The sequence below is a fragment of the Micrasema longulum genome, unplaced genomic scaffold (assembly GCF_059751315.1).
Source record: "Micrasema longulum isolate JH-2025_06_02 unplaced genomic scaffold, ASM5975131v1 h1tg000422l, whole genome shotgun sequence".
Taxonomy (NCBI): Eukaryota; Metazoa; Arthropoda; class Insecta; order Trichoptera; family Brachycentridae; genus Micrasema; species Micrasema longulum.
The window spans coordinates 1-26,094 of record NW_028277622.1 but is presented as its reverse complement, the minus strand read 5'-3'; the positions used below and the strand labels follow the sequence as shown (position 1 = coordinate 26,094).

At 31.6% G+C, this 26,094-nt stretch overlaps 1 protein-coding gene across 1 annotated transcript in view; it reads left to right on the top strand.

Moving 5' to 3' along the window:
* Nucleotides 1–25,888, top strand: part of LOC148281669 (protein NDNF-like) — a gene marked incomplete at its 3' end in the record, with an annotated part of 49,808 nt that extends 23,920 nt beyond the window's left edge. The window contains exons 2-5 of the mRNA XM_088226334.1: nucleotides 1,371–1,544; nucleotides 14,688–14,803; nucleotides 24,389–24,480; nucleotides 25,740–25,888. Coding sequence (XP_088082460.1) covers nucleotides 1,372–1,544; nucleotides 14,688–14,803; nucleotides 24,389–24,480; nucleotides 25,740–25,888 — 530 coding nt within the window. The remainder of the gene's footprint in view (nucleotides 1–1,370; nucleotides 1,545–14,687; nucleotides 14,804–24,388; nucleotides 24,481–25,739) is intronic.
* Between the last annotated feature and the right edge of the window lie 206 nt (nucleotides 25,889–26,094).

The following is a 26,094-nucleotide window of genomic DNA, read 5'->3' as shown; positions in this document are numbered from 1 at the left end:
GAATGAAAGCGTTAAGAGGGAACCCAGTCTTACTTTTTTTACAATAACGTAGTCCCTTATTTTCTTCCTGGATTATAACACTAGAGCAATTATTAACCTTTGGCGAGTCTTTATCGTTTTACTTTCTTAATCAATTATTTCTTATGAGAACCGTAAAAAAAAACTAAAAAAATCGGTCAAGTTTATCTGACGTCTTTGGACGTATGATATACACATATGATAAATAATTTTGAAAAACAGAGAAATTTCTGAATCAAATATACATCTAAATCGGTTCAGTGTTGAGGAGGGGCTGTATAAAACAAAATACGCAGCAGCGTTGGGAGGATCATTACCGCGCTTCTTCTACAGGTAAAATCACTAAAATGTTTTTCCCAACGCTAGCTGATGCAGCAAACTTCCGTCATCATCACCAAAGTACTTTCGAAACGACCCAAATTTTTACCGGACACGGAGCTATGAGAAGTTATCTATATAGGTTTAAATTAAGGAATGATGACTATTGTCCATGCGATGATATTTCTTCACAGAGTATTGAACATCTGTTATTTCAGTGCCCATTTTTCAGTTTGTAACGTCATAATCTTGAAGCAGAATGCAGGAAAAATGGAATATCCTTAACAGATATCCACACTGCAGTTAAAAGTAGTTATCAAGCGCCATTGTTCTTGAACTTTGCAACAATGGTGATTGGACTCATAAAGGTAATAAACCAAAATCAGTGATCGAACATCCCATTTCCAAGATCAACAAAAAGGATTTTTTCCGAGTAGTTAAGCCTTGTACATGACACGTAAGGCTACTAAATACAGGGGTCCAAATATATATTTTAAAAAAATTAAAAAATGCATAAAAATAAAATTTATATGTATACTAACTATATAAAGTAATGTGTTATATTTTTTTTTTTAATCTCGCTACACTATTTATTTGTGTAGTTATTTTTATTTTAAAATTTGTTTTACATAACTGTTTTTTTACGAGTATAAGGGAAGGATATTTTAACAATGACGGGAAATCTTTTAAAGTAATATATAAAAGCATTTACACGACGTATGACCTGACTTATGAGATCAGTTTCCGCATACAGCCCTCATTGAACATTCATGTTTATTAAATTCTTCCATCTGTTGGTTTTTTTAAGTAAATAAACTTAAACCTATGTAAGCGAAATTCTTCTAAAATATTTCAACTTCTAGAAAATCCCCGAAAATAGTTTTCATATTTCACTCTTATCGCCTAATGGAGAATATTTTTGTGAAAAATATTGTCGCTGTTGCGATAGCTGTAGCTTATAAGTATGCTGTAGCCATAAAATCAATTTATCGGAGTTCGACATTCATACATCTTCCTGTTTTTCTCGCTTCCAGAATGATCCTGCGGTGGCCGGTGGTACTGTGCATACTTGCCCTCGTTCACTCGTCCGCCGCCTCCGCCTACTCTCACAAATCCCCGCCCAACGTGGAGATGACCTTCCTCCAAACTGGACTGCTGCCCAAGGAACATCAGGTCTCCGTCTACCTCGAGAAAGGTGAAACCAAAAGGTATTTACACTATTTTGTGAAAAACATTATTTTACAAAATTATTGGTTCGCCGCGTTGTGTAGTGGTTAGCGCGTTCGCCCACTCTGGGGGTTCTGGGTTCGATTCTTGTCAGGGTGGCACAAAATATTTGTTTTAAAATTGTTTTTTTTTTGTCGACCTCGTGGCATAATGATCAGCGCGTCGCCTTCCATGCAAGAGGTCTCGGGTTCGATTCCCGGCATGGTTAAAATGAAATAATTATTAAAAAAAGTATTTTTACACTAGAATATTTCATAGTCCTTGGACTGGTACCAGAAGCGTAAGACTAATCATGTTACCTTCATACAACTTATTTTTTAGTACCAATACAGTGCACTATGCACCATTGGGTGCGAAAAACGAATGATGATGAAAAGTGGTTTATAATGTTGAAAAAAAACAGTGATATTTACAATGTTAAAAAAAAGGTATGTGTACCTACATACCGGTTTTTCAGGAAAAGACCGCGAAACTTCAGATTCCTCATGGTAAGCTTGAAAAAAAATCCGAATAAATTTTTCCAAATAGTTATTTTTTTTTTAAAATGCGATCGCAAAATGTAGTAAATCCTTAATTTCTCAGACAAGCAGTCCCTCCACAAACCCCTACTACTCTCCTACCCAGCCACTCACTAGTCCGCATCTTGTGCGTATCGCTTCGTTAGTCAAATACAATTTTATATCAATTATTTTTGTCGAGGAGGGGTAGGGGTTTGTGCAAGGGATGCTAGTCAGAGAAATCAAAGATTTACTCCATGTTAAGATTAAAAAATAAAAAAATAAAACTTTGAGGAAAAAAAATATTAGGATTTTTTGAAAGCTTACCGTGAGGAATGTTCCACTGAAGTTTCGCGGTTTGGACCTGAAAAACCGTTTATACGCTGCAAATGGAGTGCAAATTCAGAGCCATATCCAACACTATGTGCCGACAGGGAAATTATGGTGATACTAAGGTATTGTTGGCGGCCTCCGTGGTGTAGTGGTCAAGACGCTTGACTCACGCACGGAAGGTTCCGGGTTCGATTCCCGGTGAGAACACAAAAATTAAAAATGTGATTTTTCTCAAGCCTGGTTGTTCTGTAATGTAATTCACCACTGTAATTGGGCCTCCTGGCCTGTTGTGGTGCAAAAAAAAATGAAAAAAAAAATGAAAAAAAAATAAATAAATAATTAAATTAATTGTTAAGCCCAAATAATGTATTTTCTGTAAAAACTATTTTTTTAAGCGACAACTAAAAAAATGGTTTTCTATCCTCTTCGTTTCATGGACGTTTGTAACATAATATAACAACTGATATAATTATAGTAAGATAACATTTTTTTCAACAAAAAGGGAAAACACTTTTGAGAAGTGAATATGGAAGTCTAGGCATTTACAGGGCTTATGACCTGTCATTGACTGGTTTACTGGCCACTTTACACATTGTGTAACATTCACCATTCTATCTGCGTTTGAACATCCACATTTCCTTAACTCTTCCATCTGTTGAATGTAGGAAGTAAAAAACTGAAACCTTTATCATGTGGGAGAAATTCATTAGGCTGAACCGTTACTAGGCTGAACTGTTACTAGGCAACGCCTGAAAATATTTTTTTACACTTTTTATACCAGTTAGTTTAATCAACATTGCCTCGAGTGTGGACAATTTGGGTGAACCCTTTGAATACCCATTCACTGCTCTATATTTTTTGCCTCCCATTTACAGTGGTTGCTACTTGAATGTCGAATAATCTACTCCCTAATGTCAGAGACGCCCCTTCTTTATTTACATTTAAACCACGATTAAAATGTCACTAGCTCAATATTTGAGTTTTCCCTTTGGCCTCTCTCCTTCTTTCCCGCCTTCCGCCTTCTTTCTTTATGGTGTAATGTAGATATTAGATTAATTTCGATTTCTTTAAAAAAAAAAACATATTTTGACAACAAAATTATTCTAACTAACAACACAACAATCTTTGAGTATGTCCAAATGCTTAAAGAAGTATAAAAATTGGAAACTTGTTTTCGAGCGTTGCCTAGTAGGTGATTTGGTTCAGCCGGATGAATCTCACCCACATGATGAAGGTTTTAGCTCTTATACTTCACAAATGTCAACAAATTGAAGAGTTGAGGAAATGTGGATGTTCAAACATGGGCAGACTGGTGAATGTTACACAGTGTGTAAAGTGGCCACTTAAACTAGCCAATGACATGTCATAAGCCCTGTAAATGCCTAGACTTCCATATTCCCTTCTCAAAAATATTTTCCCTCTCTGTTGAAATAAATTTAAATACTTACAATATATACTACTTGTTTTCTCAAATTAAACGGTTTGAGGAAGTGGGAAGAAATTATCTTAACGTAATATGCCCGCTCTTATATATATATATATAAACTGTACATATAAATAAATACGACCTGTCATTACAATTAAAATTCATCTTCCCTTCTCAAAAATGTTTTTCATGTCTGTTGCAAGAAATTTAGCACAATATTTCGTTTGCCAAGAATTGGAAACATTTGTCTGAACACTTTTCAATTATTTGATGGGCGACCCATCGCCTAGGGAAATGTGTATGTAGTTACATATTATTATATTAAATGGGTGCTTGAAAAAATGTTGAAACCGGTATCATATTAATCTTCATGTTAGTTCAAAATTATTTTGGCGAAGCGAATCGATAATACGAGGAACGGAGCTTAATTCTGTTGTAAATGTACACCTACATACTCGTACATGCAATAGATAAAGTAAGCCTCTTCCCGGCATAATTTACTATTATTTATAGTTCCCGCTTCCGGTGATTAACTGGAGGTTTCTCAGTCCTTCTTTTCGTAATGCTGCCATAAAAGTTTGTGGGAAAGTCTATTATTTTAGCATAAACGCTTAGCCGTATATTCTTGTTGGTTTTAAAAATGGCTCTCATTTTTAAAAATTGAGCAAAGTTTGATTTATTTATTTATTATAATTTTTGGATTTTTTTACAACAAACATAAGAGGTGAAACAGAGTATTAAAAAAAAGAATAATAAAATAGCAATGAAATACATATTAACAGTTAGAATAGTCAACATAAAATCCTACAACGGCATGGCCTGTTCGTGGGTATACAAGAAATGTTTATGAATTGTTTGCTCCTATAATAAATAGACAGGTTAAATATTTTTGTTTAATATACGAAAGAGAATAAAACATATTCTGTAAAACAAAACAAGGTACTTTTTTATTTTAAAGTAATTTAAAAAAAAAATACATAAAAATATTATTTTTTTTAATATACAGCGTCAAAATATATCATAGAAAAAAAAATGTTATCTATAGGATCCGGAATAGTGCGTGTTTTTTTAAAAGGATATTTTGAAAGCTTGAGATTAACGAAATATTAAATAATAAGTAAAAAAATAATTAAAAACTGTGCTAGCTTCGTTTTACATTGTGGTATTTCTTGCACAAGATTCCTTCTTAGACTTAATCTATTTCAATTACTTGAAAATAAATTTCGATTCTTAAATATACATTTTAAACATTGAAAACAAAATATTTGTCTTATTTCCAAAAGTTTAGCTTTTTGGAACAATTGGAAAGAGGGAAAAGTGCGATTTTTGTGAAGCTTTATTTTTAAGATAAATTTTTGAACAGTTTCTAATGGTAATATGGTTGTTAAAAGCTCTCCCATCAAATTATTCCATAAGAAAGCGATGACTGTACAGGTGCATAATATACCATTTTAATAGTATTTAGCTTGGCGTAAATACTTAACCGTTTGAACACATAGGTTAAATATCTCAGTTTATTAATAATTATTTCTAGATGATTAGTCCATTTAGTGTAAAATAAATTTTAAAAAATTTGTGACGTGCTTATTGAAATGCATGTCGTGTTGGTTTTATATTTTTTGTGCAACAACTATGGTGAAGGTGTATAGTGGGTTTTGCATGCTGGTTTAATTGATGTCCTGACGAAGAAACGGGTACGTCTTGAAACCGGTAGACATAGAAAAGTCGGTAAGTGGTTATATACAAATATTTAATAACATTTATTATGTTACGTATAAGTTATATGTACAACATAATAACGAACCAAAAAGCGATAAAAATAAACAAATCTACTCATTTATTGTGTATTTTATTTTACACTTATTTTAATGAAATCGTAAGACTAAACAATAAAAACGCATAAATTTAGGCATTTTAAAGTGCGTTTTTACTTATTTAAATAAGATTCGGTTTAGGCCGAAACTAAAACAGTTTCGGCCTAAACCTAACAGTTAGTTTTGACTTACCAATATTTCACACGGGTAACGCATCTACAGTTTAGAATATCACAAAATTTGCTTAGTATTTGACAACTATACAATACTATAAACTATACAACCTGATACCATGTTTTTGGAAATCTGATAAACCATTAGTACTGAAAAAAAAAAAACAATTTGGTTGACAGACATTGGAAGTAAGGAATCTGAGAATTTATTGAGGATAGCAATCTAAATATTATGCTATCCCATTAAATCATTTATAAAATTATTGTATTTTTGCATGTGCGTATATATTATGTATGTTTGTGTGTATATATATGTATTTGTATGTATATATGTGTATATATGTATGTATGTGTATATGTATGTATGAAGTATGTATGCTATATATTTGTATATTTAGTTTTATTTTTACATTTAAAGTAAACTGTACTTTTTTTTCTCTATTCTTCTCTTTTGGGCTGTAACTGTTTTTCTATTTCTTCAATGTTATTTTTATTTATAGGAAACATATTCGAAAACCATATTGGCCGCAACAAATCGGTTTCTTAGAACAGGCATTTGCCCATATAGGAACCGATTGCAACATTCGGCATACTAATATTTCTGGCTTGCCGACCTTTCATACAATGAGCCTACGCCTAGTACAAGCAGAATTTGCCAGAGTGTTTTTTGTGCCATTTTTGTAACAATGTATGTATAAACAAATAAATAAATGAACAATTAATACATTTTTCATGCATGTGCAAAAGGGCGGGCATATTGCCTTGAAGCAATTTCTTCCTACCTACCCCAACCCTTCCCAAATCAAGTATGATATTGAGTAAATCACCAGAAAAGAGTTTTAAATTTGCCAGAGCGTTTTTTGTGCCATTTTTGTAACAATGTATGTATAAACTAATAAATAAATAAACGCATCGTGCTAAATACGAGTACATGCATATTATTTGAAGCATGTTTCGTTAATCCGCGGTATTTTTAACAAGTACGTGTATCTTCAGTAACACAGTCTGCAGTCGTCTGGATCATCTGAAAGATCTGAACAGAAATGTAGTTAGCTCGTCCTGGATTTGGGAATGTTTAGACATTCATCATTGGCCCGACATGGGACCTCCCATCAGAACATAAATTAACCCCCTGACACGACAAATTCAGGGAAACCAAAAGAAGAAAATTACTAACTTAAAAAGAACGTCATTTTTGTATTCATTGATTCATCAAAAGGCGTATTCATTATTTATCTTCGTTATTAATTTTTGTGATATTTGATATTCTATACAAGTTCAATAACCGCAAAAAAATTAAAATTAATAGCCCATTATAAATATAAATAAATACTTTTCCGTTTATGAATCTTCCTTTTCTTATTTCTTGAACATAAATGATGCACGGGGCACTACAATTGAAGAATATTGACTTAACTTGGAATCTTTTATTTTTTTTAATTTCAAAATTTCGTATTAAATTAAATTTAAATAAATGTCTATTTTTAAATACCCCTTCATTAAAAGTGCTCAACCGAAATCATTTTATTCATAAAATATGATTTTAAATTATTATCAAATACACACTACGACGATTTAATTTGTCGAGTAATTCCTTATTTTGATGTAAATGTATTGCAACAGAGGTGAATAACATTTTTGCGAAGGGAATATGTTTGTCTAGGTATTTCCAGGTCATTGACTGGTTTAAGTGACCACTTTACACACTGTGAACCATTCACCGTTCTGGCTATGTTTACTCATACACGATTCCTCTCTACTCTTCCATCCGTTGACTTTTGTGAAGCAAAAGAACTGTAACATTTATAAATGTGAGATTCATCTGGCTGAATTGTTTCACCTACTAGACAACGCCTGAAAACATTTTTTTAATTTTGTACTTCTTCTTAATACCGGTTAGTTAAATAAAACCTTAATTATAAGTTAAGGAATGCTATCTTTATTTACTTTTTTATCGTTTACTTTTTGTGCTGTTACATGTTTGCTTAATTGCCTTACTTACTAGTTCTTTGCTCGATGTATTATTGTGTTTTTTTTTTTTTTTTTTATTGTTAACTTTTTAAAATCATTCTTATGTTGATGGAAATCCACTTGTCATTGCGTTTTGAAGCTACAAGACTTTTTGTAATGTTAGCTATCATTTTATATTTACCATATTTTGTAAATGTTATCAACTATCAAATATCTAAATTTAGTAAATGGGGTCTAGAATTTCAACCATCCATGCGCTCAGTAGCTGCAAGACTTGTTGTTATCTTACTTCTATTATTATAAATTAGCTTTTTATTTCGTTTTTAAAATATCACTTAAACTTTAAACTTCACTGTTAAATAAAAAAATATGTAAATAGGGGCCAGATTTCTTACTGTCCATGCGCTCTGTAGCTGCAAGACGTGCTGTTATCTAGCTCCTATATATCATAATTATCATATATCGTAATTGAAGACGAGGAACTAGAATCCCAACCGTCCATGCGCTCTGTAGCTGCAAGACGTGCTGGGATATTTATTTATTGTACTGCGCTTTTGAGGTGATTTTCACAAAAAAAGCGCTATATAAATTATCCAAACATATATATATTAGTTCAAACCAGCCAATAGCGGGCCATAAATAAAAAAAATAGATCTCAATAATTCCCTAGGGAGGAAATCCAGCCTTCCCATGAACATTTGGACATACTGAATGCATTGTTGAATTCATTAATTATCTTGGTGTTTGCAGCTGCGTAATTAGCCTCAAAAATGCCTCAGATCAAAAACGTGGACTATGATCTTACTTTCGAATTTGATAGAATTTTCACTAACCCTGAGATTGATTCTCCCGAACATGGCATCTCAAATTCTCAACGAAATTATTTATTTTAATGCCAGTAGTAAAAAGCGTGCAAAAATATATGTTGTTGGTACCTTGTACGTACTCTTCTCTACATAGAATTGAACTGCACACGAGTGTCCGTCACTTCCAATATTGCTCAAGCCATAAATAATTGCCTTTGTTCGAAAATGGTGAACCGCGGTAATTTTACCGTTTCGTGTTTGCAGCACAAAAAACCGTACAAATTTAGAAGCAATATGATGCACGATGTGTAAAGTTGCCATTTGGACATATGTACTTCTTTCTCGCTATTTTTCGTACTGCGTATTTCTGGCGAGCTTAATTTATGAGATAAAACGTTTCTATGAAGCAGTCATTTTTTACTTGATTCACGTTTAGTGCACTTCGTCAAAGTCAAGTGAATTTACCCTCTCGAAATTGTGCAATTATTTATTTTAAAACTGAACATCTGTCGCGTAATTTATGGGACTTCATTTAGTTGCCGTATTACAGTTCAGGGAAATATAATAACGCTTACTTACTTCAATTTACACCAGATATTTGGATGGAATAAGCAAAAAAGATTCGAGACATAAAATCGAAAAAAAAATTAGTAAGTGTAAGAATTATGATCCAAATGTGATATTCTTACTTTTGAAAAAATAGTTTAATGGGTTAAAACATATCAATTATCTTTAATACCTCTATGTGTAAACGAAAACCATGCTACTGGACTAAAAACAATGTAACACTGCTTTAATCTGTAAGCATACGTTAAGACTTATTTGTGCAAATTAGAATCAATGTGTGGCCAACATATTGCAAAAATTTGTTAACCCCGCCAAGGACGATTTCTTTGACAGAATTGCCAACAAGTTTGGTTTATTATAAATTTATTATGAAAATTTCATGTTGAAAGTTAATCATAAGGTATTTTTAACGTCTGCTTTAGAACATAAGGCTTTTATTTAAATTTTTTTACTCAAAATTTTCCAGTGGTAATTTTGCAGTATTAATAATTTTACATAAAATAAAAAAAATATTTACTTAATCACATATTTTATTTTTTTAGAGAAGAAACATTGTTTGAAAAAAAAACGTTATTTTTATTACAAAGGTTTTTAAAGTGTTCTGTTTTTTTAGTTTTTTTTTATATTAAAAAATGATGAATATTAAAATTTTATCACCTTTTTTGTTCTAGTAAGTCTTTTTTATATATTCAACTTAACAACCGAGCTAAATAATCAATCATATTTTTAAAAAATGCGCCTGACATTTCCATATTGTTTTTGATGTTCGATTTAAGGTTATATATAAACAAATACGTTTATTTCTATTTTTATATATCTTTACCTTTTTAATATTTTTTTCTATGGAATATGTTCTGCAACTTGAATTATGAAAATAAAACTTTTATTTTATTGGTTGGTTAGAAGAAATTGCCATTTGGCAATAAGTCCGCCAATGTACAAATAAATTTATGTACAAAAAGTTAAATAAATAAAATATTTAACATTTATTACTACAGTATGAGGTTGGTGTGGCTTAACACATTTTTGCATAATACTATCCAGTTTTAATGATAATGAAATTGATTTAAACTAGTAAGCAACATTTAAAGGGCACTGTACACGGCAAAAACTGGCGAGTTGCATTTTTTCGATTTTCAAGATATAAACGCTATTTTTTTCGCCTGAATGATTTTTATAAAATGTAATAATGAATGTATTTTATAGAATAATATATTTTATAGAATGTAAATTATTATATAACTTTTCTACATTCCATTTTTCGACATGCATAAATTTTTGTTATTTACATTTTTCTATTATTATTTTGTATATTGTTTTGATTATTTTGCATATGTTTTAATATGTAAATAAATATTTTTGATTTATATATCGAAGAGTCCCGACTTAACACGGAATTTTCTATCAAGTTGGGACATAAAAAACGAATAATTGTGTCTATGTAAAATTGTCTATTTTGTGCATTAAATAAAATAAATAAATAAATATTTAAAACTTTTAAAATTAGGCTTACTGTCTTACGAATTGCAAGAAAAACATGAGTCATTGCTCTCAAAAACCCATTCATAAATGCAAATGCCTTAATAAGTTTGTTTTTGTAAGTATGTTATAAGGGGTTATTATTTTATTTAATGTAGACGTTTTGTTCTGTTTTCTTGTGATTCTATGTAAAAGTGAATTTAACATTAATTGAAAACCTATTTAATTTAATACACATGAATTCAGCAGCTCAGAAAAAAGTCATCTATAGAATTATCTCTATAAAAAGTGTCTTTATTTTTATCTGCTTTATCTCTAGAAAAAAAACTCTTTTATAAATCCATATTATCTTCTCTAACGTACTTACGTTCTTCATCTCTGTTGTTATATGTTCTTTGAAATTAATTGCAGCGTGTCTTTCATCTGATATTGGTTCTAATACTGATTTTGCATCTGTTATTTTCAATTTTCTCTCCTTGAAAGTCCCATATACTTTTTCTATTCAACGGTTGTAATAAAAATTTAAGATTCATCCAACTAATTCAATTTTGACTCGTTATTTAGATTTAACGACAGCCATAAATCTTATTGGCGGTGAGGTGATGTAGTTCTGCCATCAAATCACTTACTTAAATCCATCTGCGCTACTATTTTCTAGTGTGGAAATCCATTTATTTTTTAATACTAGATTACACAGAGCTTTATTAACAATTGTTTCCTTAAAAGAGGATTTAGAAGAAACGTATATGAGTTTACTGAGTGATAGAAGTGTAATATTTGCATAGTGATTAGTTATATCGCATTGGTACACTAAAGTTCAAAGACTATTCTTAGATTTAGCAAAAACGTGATAAACGCAGGTAGACAAAGTTTCTACTTCGCGAGTGGGGACATTTACCGAATGAAAGAGACCGTACATAGTTAGTAGATTATAATAATAATATCTTGGGGATGCACAGTATTAATTATACTTATATCGAGTTTGCGTTACGTTTATTATTTTATTTGATTACAAGCCTTCAAAAGGGAACGTCAAGTTGACGAAAGTGAGCATTATCGACACCTTTTGTTCGCGTTCAATCGAGAAAAATTTCTTTCGAATGACGTATAACCCTTACCATTTTCTTTTACTATTGATGCTCATTTTTTTATTTGAAAAAACAGGCATACCATGTGTTAACACCCAATATTACAACTTTCGTAAAAATACAACAATGTTTTCATACAGATAATTAAATATTATAAAAATAAATTACAGTTTGTCAGCACAATTTGGAATTTTTAGGAAAAAAAGCCCTCAAAGACTTTAAGGTCTATGTGTGTGGCATTATTTTTTTATTATTTCAAGTGAAATTATCACACACTCATACATATACGATATTAACACAAATTTAAATAGAAACGAATACCTACATATATATACAGGTGTATGACACGTTGAGATTTGTGTGAACCCCGAACTGTCTACCTTGTTTATTAGGTGCCACATCATCATCCCCTTATCTGCACCCGATAATGCATAGGGCACTACATCGCAACACCAAATGCAGCGTAACTTAATTATCCCTCTAATAACGGTAATGTGATATGTCTTACTTACGTACCTGTACAAGGATAATGAAATATTGCAGGGTTATACCACCTTCAAAACAAACGTTTCCCCTTGACCCTGCCAGGAATTGAAACCCGGGACCTTAAGCATACGAGGCCGACTTATCCGCACTCGATTTTCCTTTTTGGGATTATCTGAGAGTAGCCATCGAGTCAAAAACACTTATCCGGAGTTTACATTCAATTTCACATTTAGAACTGAATACTTAACCCGTCTGGACGCAGAGAAAATTTTGTGATAGTACATTTTAATAAGCAATTTATAATAACCACGCCATAAAGGCGAACTTAGTTTAATATCTGAACATATTCTATTTGAATAATAATAAAATATTTTGAAAAGAATCTTACTAGCTTTCTCGATAGGAATAAATTTTCCATTGCGGAATAACATGGTGATTTATTCCGTCTATTTATAGTATAAAATATCTGTTTTGGTAATATTGCCTCACAGATCTATCGTGTGTCCTGAAAGGGAAATTTAATACAGGTGATATTTGCTCTCTGGAAAACTTTTCCCTTTCAGAACAAAATCTAAATTTAGTAACACAAATATAGACTGGAAGATCTGAGAAAGCACATAATAAATAATCTCATTCCGTAAATACACTTGATTTAAACTAATGGACATATTAACATATTACAACAGAGATGAAGAACATTTAAGAGAAGGTAATATGGAAGTCTAGGCATCAACAGGGCTTATGACCTGTCAATGGCTGGTTTAAGTGGCCACTTTACACACTGTGTAACATTCACCATTCTGCCTATATTTGAACATCCATATTCCTTCAATTCTTTCATCTGTTGATGTTTTGGACAAATTTGGACAAACTCAAAATATTGTTGATAAATTACTCTGGTCCACGAAGAAGCATAGAAATTGAAAAAATAATATTTTCAGGCGTTGCCTAGTATGTAGGTGAAATAATTCAATTGGATGAATCTCACCCGCATAAATAAAGGTTTCAGCTCTTTAACTTCACAAACATCAACAGATGAAAGAATTGAAGGAATATGGATGTTCAAATAGAGGCAGAATGGTGAATGTTACACAGTGTGTAAAGTGGCCACTTAAACCAGCCATTGACAGGTCATAAGCCCTGTAGATGACTAGACTTCCATATTATCTTCTCTTAAATGTTCTTCATCTCTGTTGTAATATGTTAATATAAACAGCTCCCCAGGGAACTGAATCCAGTCCTTGTCTACAAAAATTTGGACAAACTCAAAATATTGTTAATGGACATATGAAAAAATATTTATGTATTTATATTTTATTCATTTATAATGTTTATGCATAGCAGTATTTTTTTATTCTTATTTTTATACAAAAAACACAAGTATTTCAAATTTTTGAGCCATTTTAAGCCGTCGCAAATAATTCCTATGGAAAATAGGAATCCAGTTTTTGTAGTGGAACGGGGAGCAAACCTCAGATTTCTGTTTCAAAGTCGTCCACATTACAACTGGACTACAACATGGCTTCATCATTTTAAACTTATTTTAACACATTTGCATCATACAATTTATCTTGTTATTTATTATTATTTATTCAATACCTTTACACAATATACATAATTATATTTTTTTTAATAATCGTTTACATCTTACAGAGCATTTAATTAACTTTAATTGATAGCATATTTTATATCAGTCAAATCCACTTACATTGCTTAATGCAAACTTACTCATTAATATTTAGTAAATATTTGTATACCACCAATTACCGACTTTTCTTTGTCTACCAGTTTTGAGACGAACCAGTCTCTTCATCAAAACTTACGTTACATTAAAACATAATTAAGTAGTTTCGTAAAAATATTAAAATATAGCAACAGGGTGGTTTTATATTTTTTCAAAAAAATGCGGAAGGTGTATAGTTGAATTTGCGTGTTAGTGTCCTGATGATAAGACGCTTACGTCTCGAAACTGGTAGACATAAAAAAGTCGTGAGTGATTACACACAAATATTTAATAAAATTTATTGAAAAGTTTGACCACAAAGTTAATGCTTAGTTTATGAATAATACAAACTTACTCAACATTATATATACTAATATATTTTCATATATTTTTTCAGTTTCATATACTTCGACAGTTTTGTTTTTATTTAGTTCCACATTTTTTCAAGAATATCATATTTTTAAATAATGTTCAATTTTGTATTAATTTTCTTTTAAAAAAATGTATTTTACATTTATAAAAAAAGAAAATGCTGTCTATCTCAGAACATGTATTAACTATACCTAGTGAGAATGGACAGTGTCTAATATGATTGGTTATATTTTAATTTAGATTATTTGTATATTATTTACCTTCTTCACTGTTTTGCAAACAGATCATAATAATACTATGCTTTACTAATAATAAACGCCATTTTTTTGGCACTGAACTGAATTTAAAACGATAAAATGTAGTATATTTACACAAATTTTATTTTACAGGGTTGTTTTGATATCAGAACGAGAAAACATCCCTCTCTCCATCACACTCACCCCCTGTTCCTCTTCAGTATCTTGGTCTGTCTACTATACACCTTTAAATCACTCCACTTCATCAGGTGAGACCGAAAATAATCAGTATTTATTATTGTAATTTATTCAGCAACAAAATTAGTGTAAAACGGTGACGAGTTAGGATGAACTCTGAATAAAATTGCCCCATATTATTTATGCTGTTGAACCCGCTATTAATATTTATGAAGATGATTTTAATTCTATAAGATTAATTTAGATTTTATATTATTAATTGGAAGACGTGTTAGACTTCACAGAATTGTTGAATTATTCAAAAATGCTCTAGATACTCCAGATATATTCAGTCATTTTATTTTATCAAAATCAGGTTCCTAAAACTACATGGATCGTTAACCTAATAAAACTTACTATTTCCAGAAAAGAAAGGCATGCGTGAAGCAAAACAAATAAGTAATAGGATAAATAAAGTGACTCAAGCAACAAAAAGTACGTGTTGACAGTTCAAGTCAATAGTTATTAGTATCGCGGGCGTGGAATCATGATTTAGTTCGTATAGGATAAGTTTTAATTTTTCTGAATTGAACCGCGGATTTCACCCAATTTCTGTATTACACGGTGCAATATTAATTGGGTCAAATCTTGTATAAATTTCTGACTCATGTGATATGAGGTTTACAAGATCTAGTCAGACTTTGGAAACTTACCTTAAAAAACTGTCAAAAAGTATTTTTAATCAATTTTCTTTTAAATAAATAAAATGGATTCCATTCAAATCTTTAAAAAACCTTTGTCTGTAAGTACGTAACCGAACGGTTTCATATAAATATTACAGTATGCCTACTAACACAAACAAATTTGTATGTTTACTTGGTTCACCGACAAGCACTAACTCGTGAATATGGGCTTAGTAACATTTGAACGCGCTGTACAAAATTTTTTTTTTTTTCACTAGTGCTGTACGAGATTCTATCAATGTATAATGATCCCAATCGATCAAAATTATTGGTCCAGTACTAAATCGAAATCCAGAGAAAAGTTAGTATGTTATATTATTCAGTGACCGCTACTCTATTATTCATGGAACCCTTTTGGGTCAAACAACCACTCTGACCGCTATAATTACGATGTGTATCCTTGGAATATAAACATCAACATTAAATCCTTAAACGACGCGAGCCTTCGGCAGCTTATTTATTTAGTTTTTGTTATTTGCTATAAATTTTAAAAGTTGTTTTATTTCCATGCCAGGACTTCTTTAAAAACCCATGATTAGTCGATACTAGCGATTAATAATTATGCCATAATTTTTCGTTCACAAAACCATTAGTGAACATTGTATTTCAATCATGTAGATGCTCATTTTTAGCTTTATCCCCTGCCAGAATCCAAAATTACAACCGATTAAAAAAGTTAATATATTTTTAAACAATATATAAGTTAGTTGGTCTGTTTTTATAAATACTTTCCCTTTTTTTCTTTTTTATTAACTCTTTGGAAAGTTAAAAATATTTAAATTGTGATTAATGACTGCTTCAATAAATAGTTTTGTAAAATATCTTGAAGTTGTAAACTCAAATGTCGGAAAAGGGATTACGTAAAACAGAAAATAGTATTGAGTAATAAAATTAAAGTGTTTAAAGAATTATCCAAGGGAATTCCAGCTAGTAATTTTATAAGACAGTATGATAGTCTGAGCCCTTCTCTATTTGATCTTATGTATAATGGATGAAATTATAGAAGAGGTATCGACTGACTGGGTTTCAAAAGGGACAAAAAAACCGTTAATATAATTTAATTATTTATTAACGGACATTGTCCATGTATACAATTTATAGGGTTTAAATATTGCTATAAAAGAATAGTTTAAAATATAAAAATAAAAAAAAAGCATTGACAAACATAAGGGACATCGGGACAAGATCTGGACTATTTATTTAGTGATCGTTTAAATCGTTGTAAACTTTAACCAAAAAAGTCCAGATCTTGTCTTGAGTAAACAATACGACAAAGACGGGGTCATTGGAGAATTAAGGCCATCGTTTGTTCTATGCTGATCGATGACCAGAACTTCATTGTTTCTCAATCTACGAGTCGGAATATTGAATTTTACTTGTCCCAGTAATGATGGAACATCGATTATACCATTTAGTATGCCGAACATATACTCGTATATGGAGTCAATATTAGTTCTACGTTTTTGTAGATTAGAAATATTTAACATTGACTCTATTTCAGCATAATAATAATTACTTCTCTCTAGTCCAAGCATCCACGCTTTTCGAAGAAAGCGGTGTTGGACTGATTCAATGTGATTTATGCGATTGACATAGAATGGAGACCAGACCACGGAGGCATATTCTAGAAGAAGGCGAACAGTTGAGCAATAAAGAGTTTTGATTGTACGGACATTAGTAAATTCAGAGGATATTCTGTTAATAAAGCCAATTAATTTCAGTGATTTATTTACTGTATTATCTATATGCTCGTTGTATGTCAGTTTATAGTCTAAAACAACTCCTAAATCTCTGATGGACTTAACTACATCAATTTTGGAGTTTTCTAATAGGTAATCGAATGGAATCGGTTGTTTTGTTCTATGAAATGATATAATTTTGCATTTTTTAATATTTAATTCTAATTTATTGACTTTACACCATTGGTTAAAAGAGATAATGTCTGATATAATATGCTTTGTTTATGACGTAGCTAAAAATGCTGAATCTGAGCTGAAAAAAACTGTATATGTTCCACCTTGTATCACAAAGGCTCAACATATCAATATCAGTCAGCAGAACAAAAAGTTTTACAATATCCAGACTACCTATAAGGTGTAAACTGATTATTGACAACAAGCCAGTGGAACAAGTCATGAGTTTCAGATACCTGGGGTGGTATTCCAAACGCTCTCGCGGCAAGAGCGGTTTCAGAATAGCACCCCTGGTAGTAAAAATATTCCGTCATAGCGATTTGTACACTGAAGTTTGAGAACAGGTCAACAAAGCATAAACTGTGTCTGAGCATGGTGATTTGGAAAAGTAAGCACATGCGTATGCGTATCACTAGCAAGATCAGAACATACAAGACATGTGTAAGACCCATCATGACGTATTCTGTGGAAGCGCTGGCTGACACTGTTAGATAAGATACTAATGGTACCAGGGGGGTTGAGCAGTGACAGACTGGTGTATGCTGCAGCCAATGAAATCCCTTCTGGACAACATCCGCCTAGATGACCGCCCAAAACCAGCCGGACAGTTGGACATTATAATTTCAGGAGATGTGTTATTCGTTTTCTGTAACACAGATATTAGGATTTATTTAAAAATGACGAAGATAAGAAAATAAGCTGTGACTGACCCAAACAGGATTTTCAGCCGAAACCGAAACTTAATTAAATAAGTTGAAAGTCACTTTCAAAAAGCCGAAAATTTGGCGTGGTTTTTTAGTAAAATAAGTGTCAATTAAAATAAACAACGAAATAAAAGGCATAAATTCAATGGGTAAATTGGTTTGTTTTAAGCGCTTTTTGGTTCGTTGTGTTATTTATATAACTCATATGGAACAGTTCTTCAATGTGCGCAATGGGAACTTTGACTTATTAAATATAATAGAATTACAAAAATATCAGTGTGAAAGATATTAAAACCAGTCAGTTTAGTCAACAAATTACAATATCAGTCTAGTTTTTAGTTTTTATGTTAGACAATGGCTATACGATAACTAATTAATTTAATGGACTACAATCTAATTTCTCTAATTGTGCATTTTTTTCATATATAGGTAGGAATAGTGAAGTAATGTAAATTTTTTTATACTTCCATAAAAATTAGAAAATAAAACATCACAAAAGTCTGTTAGTAAAAAAATATTAAAAATCGGCAGTGGGGAAAATTGAAAACTCCTGTCCGCGTGCGGATGCTAATATCATCATGCTACATCTCGATCGCAAGTTTCAGCTGAGCCGAAGTATCGGTCAATTTTCGTCCGAAACTGAAACTGCAGCTGAAACTCGTTTTATCGTCTAAAACCGGCTGAATTCGAAACCGAAACTTTGGCCCGTCACTAAAAACAAGTCTATATTTTACTATAGCTGTAATAATTTATTATTAAAAATACTTTTTATTTAATACAGATAATATATAATAGAACGGCACCTTTCTTCTCAGAATTTCCCCTTGGTTTTGCTAAACGCTGTATAAAACAAAATACGCAGCAGCGTTGGGAGGATCATTACCGCGCTTCTTCTACAGGTAAAATCACTAAAATGTTTTTTCCAACGCTGGCTGATGCAGCAAACTTCCGTCATCATCACCAAAGTACTTTCGACACGACCCAAATTTTTAACGGACACGGAGCTATGAGAAGTTATCTATATAGGTTTAAATTAAGGAATGATGACTATTGTCCATGCGATGATATTTCTTCACAGAGTATCGAACATCTGTTATTTCAGTGCCCATTTTTCAGTTTGTAACGCCATAATCTTGAAGCAGAATGTAGGAAAGATGGAATATCCTTAACAGATATCCACACTGTAGTTAAAACTAGTTATCAAGCGCCATTGTTCTTGAACTTTGCAACAATGGTGATTGCACTCATAAAGGTAATAAACCAAAATCAGTGATCGAACATCCCATTTCCAAGATCAACAAAAAGGATTTTTTCCGAGTACCTAAGCCTTGTACATGACACGTAAGGCTACTAAATACAGGGGTCCAAATATATAATAGAAATCCAGAGGGTTATTTTTTAAGTCATTTTATCATTTGAGGCTGTTTTCTGAATACCTATTTGATTTGTAAGTTCTTCGCCATTGCGGGCGTGTCTTAGAAACATTCCTTCCGTTGTTTACTAAGTAATACTAATTTCTATGTTATGCGTATTCGTATTCGTAACGATACGATCTGACTCGTGCCGGTAACCTCTAGCTCTATAACAACGTATAATCATTTGTCTCCGCTAACACTCCACACAAGACGTTACCAACAACAGCGTATAATTTCATTTCCTTGCATAATGCATATCAGAACATATCAGAACCAATACGGTTACTCACCGACTACAGTGTGAAGCGAGTCCGTAAACATATACCCGCATATAAATCATGTACGCGCCCATCGTTAAAAGAATTGTTCCTCGCATGCTTTGCAATCGAAGGGTTGACCACTTTACTCCGAGTTTATTACTTTGTTTCGGTCTGCAAGTTTGTTGCGCAGAAATTAAGGAAGCACGATCCATGCTACGATAATGGAACCGCAAATATTTCATTTCCTTTTATAAGTTTTTTCGGAGAGTAAATTAGTTACCAAAGCATTACCTGCATATCCGCTTAACTCCTTGTAGGCGGTGTCCGAAGTTTCCTGGATTTCTCCAAATAGGGTTTTTTCAATTTTTTTTTAAATACTGCATATTTGTAAATAAGCGAAAAATCACGATGATACCTGTACTACTATTTTTTCCGTGCAATGATCAGTGTCTCGTTTCTATCTAGCTAGACACCACATATTGAAATTTGAATTCTTAAACGATGACGTCATTGAAGTATTTCAACATAATTGTCGTGAGTCATGCTTAATTTGGATATCTAATAGAAGCGTTGATTAATGGATGCATGTTATGCATGCTATCCCATTGAATCATATATAAATTTATTGTATTTTCGCATGTGCATATATATTGTGTATGTATGTGTATATATATATGTATATGTATGTATATGTGTGTATATAAGTATGTATGTGTATATGTATGTATGTAGTACGTATGCTATATATTTATATATTTAATTGTATTTTTACATTTAATATAAACTGTAATATTTTTTTTTCTTTTCTTCTCTTTTGGGCGATAACTGTTTTTCTATTTCTTCAATATTATTTTTATTTATAGGAAACATATTCGAAAACCATATTTGCCGCAACAAATCGGTTTCTTAAAACAGGCATTTGCCCATATAGAAACCGATTGCAACATTAGGCAAACTAATATTTCTGGCTTGCCGACCCTTCATATACTGAGCCTACTCCTAGTACAAACAGAATTTGCCAGAGTGTTTTTGTGCCATTTTTGTAACAATGTATGTATAAACTAATAAATAAAAAAATAAAAAAATAAAATGGAAAAGTTTATTTTTTGTGATTATAATTTGTTTTTATTCTCTAACTGTCGCGATTATTTTTGTTCCGAAAGAATGTAGGTTTCTTAAGAAAGAATTAACTACAAACTTTTTCACAATTAATTCAAATTGTGTTTCTTGCTCCTATAAAAATGAAATATAAATTGTGTAATTTTATAATCAGTAAAAAAAATTAAAAAACTTCTCTCGAGTTTTTTCAAAAACATCAACGTTATATGTTTTTATAAAAAAATATTTTACATAAAACAACTAACGCTTAATTTAATTCATTTAACATTTGATCTCATTTTATTGGATCATATTATTATTTGTAATTTTTCGGCACTATGTACACGACTTCCTTCACATGGAAGAGTTTATCGAAGCAATATAAGTTTGTAGGGGTGCATGATACTGTATAATAGTGTTATGAATAGATTTCAATTTCTTGTCAATTTAATATATTAATTTTGGTAAACTAACGTTTGATTTTAAAAAAGAACACACTTAACACAATCATCATGGCAGGATGAATTACATCGCACGAGTTGGTATCGGGACCTTTTAGAATTTTTAGAATCTAGCTCGTTTGAAACGAAACACTGTGCGACGTCGGAAAAAATCTGCAATGGTTTGAAATGCGCATATTTTCAATTACATAAAAACGAAGCGTTTCGCCCTGTAGGACAAACAGCACGTATAACGTTACCGCAGCTTTTTGTGACAAGCGCACTCGGCGGGCATGCCGTGTGACGTCAAAATGACGTGAAACCAACTGCGGGCCGTTTTGTATGTGCTCGTTTTTAACCGTTAAATTATAACTGAAAACATGTTTTTCATATTATGCATGGATAGTTTGGATAGATTTAATAGGTTTTCAACGTTCTTCCCAATTTCTAAAAATACACTATGGGATTTATGTTTTGTGGCTTGAACCTGTTTTAGAGTAAATTTAGTCTAAAAAAATTCCACCTAATACTAAAATGGTTTAACCATTTAGTTAGCATCCATGAAGTCTCGAAATCAATTTATAATAAAAATCAAATCTCGAAATCAGTTTGTTGTGGAAAAAATGAATTTTTACCGATATTTTTTTGATTTGCACCCAAAGCATCTTGCTCAAAAAAAATTTTGTGACGCCAAAATTAAAGAGAACCAAATACATTATCTTCAGTCCAAATGTAAAAGGCCAACCAAGAACAGAATTAATAGTAAAAACTAATGACACAAATTTTAACACACTCACCAGCTGTTAATGCTACTATCTGGAATGTGTACAAGAAATAAAATATTTGGGCATTTTTATTGATGCACACCTTAACTGGAAAAACCATATTAATAGTTTACTCGGTAGAGTTAGGAAATTTATCGATATTTTTAAAACATTGCGTAATATACTGTCCATTGTACCTAATGATATACTATGGTTTGTGCAACTCTGTTTTGGCCTACCGTTGTATTTGTTTAGGAAGAGCTGCAAAGACTATCCTTGATCCCTTGGTTATTGCGAGACTGTACAATCATACTTGACTTGAGACAAATCTACATAAAAAAGCCAAACTCGACATACACAAAAATAGGAGTACTCGTGTGATTGTAAGCCGTGCGCACTCAACCAGAAATACAGCAAGGAACGATTTGATGATTCCAATAACGCGTACAGGAGGGGCGGACCGTGTATAGAAGCGATTATGCGCAGCTTACCATTTTATTTGACTAACCATAATAATGTTTTATTGTAACTTTATTTACAGAAAGACAAATAAATAATTACCATTTGTTTTAAATCATTTCCACCGTTTGTATTTTTATTGTAATATAAATATAAATTTTAATAAAGCGCGCCCAGCACCTGCGGTGAGCCAAGAAACTAGCCGATTATTACAGCTTATTTTTTCATACAAATGAGTATACTATATTTTGAATGTATTAACCCCAGTGCGGGTTTTTTCTCCTAGATTACACTTGCAGATTACACCAACTATTTAAAGATTCTAGATTTGGAAAACAGTATTTCAAACATTGTTTCGTAAGGACTATTTTTCTTTGAGATGGTACTTTTGACATAAGACCATAATTATTTTCATGCGTCATATTGCAGGACATATAGCACTCCACGTGGCCGTTTTTAGCACTAGTAATTACTAGAACAATTCGGCCAGTCGACATTTCAATTGAATACCTAATAATATTGACTGAATTCATAGTGGTATTTTTTATTTATATTTTAATGAATTATATATTAAAGATCTGTTGTTATAGACCCTTTTTCTGAAAATTATCAGAAAGAATTGTTTGTAAAAATCGGTATACTCAAATTATTATTTCAGTAATGAATATGGTCAAATGCGCAGGTGGCTAGAATAATAACAATAGCCAATATCTAAAAAATCACTCGCAAACGAGTGGAGGCGTATAAAAAAATAAAAAATAAAAAAATTATAAAAATAATAAAAATAAAAAACTATAGAAGGAGGTGGTATCGATGTAGGTATGCAGTAAGGACGTCACCTAAATAGTTACAATATTTATTGACAAATGACTGCAAAGTGTACTCTAATATTAGTCCATTACATAAATACATACATTTGTCAAGTTACGACATTTCAATATTGACGCAGGGTGTTCTCACCTCTACTTTGCATCTAATAAAAAACGGCTTCGTCGAGAATCTAGTTTATAAAAATCAAAACATAAAAAAACGAACAAATAGATTTTGTTTTTGTTTATTTCAGTTGTAATAAATTTGAATGACTGTGTTAAGTCCACTTATTATTATGCAAATTTAATTTATATGGTATTCTTTTTTTGGGGTAACTGTACTAATGCCTAGGATAGTTAGTAAAGGTTGTTTACCTCCCAACACGTAGGAATTTTTTTTATTAGAATTTAATAACATCGATAGACTTTTATGCTATGAAAATTTATCTTATCGTAAAATTAAGCTCTAAAAAAATTGTAAACAGGATGAAAGTCACTTTCACAACACCAGAAACAAAAGTAAACTCAAAATTGCATCATTACATCCGCAAAAAAAAATATTCAGGGGGCCATAAAAATAATATATAATATCTTACCAAAAACAATTTTACAAAAACAACTGTATCAAAGTATTTACAAGACTGTGAAAATGTTTTTAATAATTAAATTTAACTTTACTGATTATACGGACGTAACTGAGTAAAGGTAAATGTATTTAATAAAAGTAATGTAATTCTGTTTATTACAATTAATTTATTTTTTTTAGGTTCATATTATTTCAATGTATTGTATTTTTATTTTTTTGGTTACACGGTAAGAGATTGCCAGTGGAAATTTTAAATCATGTACCAGTATACCTTTGTGTTTATATATCGTATCTATCACAATGTATATTATGATTGATAAAGATGTGTTGTTATTTAAATCTGGAAACGAGTACGTAGTCTTGAAATATTTTCCCCATGTTGATGACGCGTTTAAAATATTAACTTGAGGAAATAAATTCAATAATACCGGAAAAGATGGTGTTGTTAACGGATTGTGGCTATATTTGTTGACTTTTTGTTTTTAGGACTAAATAATGCCACATTACTGGAAGAATTCAAAAGCAGCGAGATGGAGACATTTAAAACTTCCGCTAAAATTGGGCAATACATGTTACAGGTAAGAGCGTAGAAAATTGTTTAAATGCAGACATTTTATTTTTCTGTTTTAACATTATGACAAAAATTGAAACGGGTAATTTATTATTTGAAGAAGAAAGCGGTATTTTTTCACTAATAACCACTTTGACTTAACAAAAGTAAAGATTTGAAATTTTATGCATGTGTCAGGGAATTTAAAAACCTTTAGTGAGACAAAAAAATCATTAAAAGTAGATAAGTAAAAATCGTTGAGTCATACCCGTATGCAGAGACAAACCTTAAGGTAAGGAAAGTACATTTTATTGTCTTTACCTTCGGGTTATTCTCTGCATTTGAGATTAGAATGTACTTTCCTCACCTTAAGTTTTGTCTCTGCATTCGGGTATAAGAATAAAAAGATTGGGGTTTTCTTAATTCATTTTTTAGTTGCACGTGTATAGATTCCACTAACCATATTTATAGTTATCAGTAACATATAAAAATCTACGTATATTAGTCTATAATTTCATTTATTTTTTCCAAACGTTGTATTTTTGTTGTAATTGCTGTTCTTTACTTGAAATAAAAAAACTAAAATAAAAAACCAGTGGGTTTCTGTAGTTGTTACTACAATCATTGTAATTAATCCATTGTTATTATTGTAAAAATAGTATACAATATCTATAGTATTCTAGTATATTATGTTAAAATACAATATATTTATAAACCCTAAAACGAAAAGTCAACATTCAAACGCTTGACAACAAACAAACAAACCGTCACCCCATTTCCCCGTGAGGATAGGTCAAAGAGGATAGAACGTCACATGTCTCTCGTGCACGCACGACTATTATTCCGACTTTCGACATGTAGATCTTCGAGTATTTGTTGAATTTGGTCATGACATATCTTTCTCGGTCTTCATCGTTTTCTGCATCCATTAACATTCGCGTCGTAAATCTTTTTAGTCTTTCTTTCGCTATCTATTTGCTCTGCATGTCCAAACAAACGCGACACTCCTTTCTTAATTTTGTCTATGATGCTTATTTACGCCTAACAGTGTACGGATCTTGACATTGCACCCATCGTGTATGGTTTTACCACACATTCGAGAGGTTTTTGGCGGAGCAGTCAACCTACTTTCTTGTACCTACCCTTGTTTTTCCAATTCCATACCTCGCTCCCAAACAAAAGCCCCACTCATTTCCTATTTCATTGGTCTTTAATATTTGTTTCATTTTAAAACATTGTCAGGTTCTTTGAACGCTATGAATTTCTTTTTTATGTTTGTGATTATAGATGCAGGCGCTGGAATTTGATACGTTCCTGCAACTATTCGGCAGCTCAGAGCCGGAGCCCCCTCACGCTGCCCGGATGGCCCAAAGGCCTCGGATGCGCTTACAGCGACGGCAGCGCCGCAAGAGGCTCACGGTCAAGTGGGACCAGAGGTAAAACATCACATTTATACACCACCATCGATATTCTCAAATGAGGATGTTCAGCGGTTTTTTGAAATTTTTTTTTATCAGTTAAAAGACTATGTATCGTATTATCATCAAGTTTTAAAATTTTAATATCCCAACCGAATCCTGGAAATGAGACCACCCGCAAGGTCATGAGTTCTGGTCGGTGAGCAATCAAAACTGACAAAGAA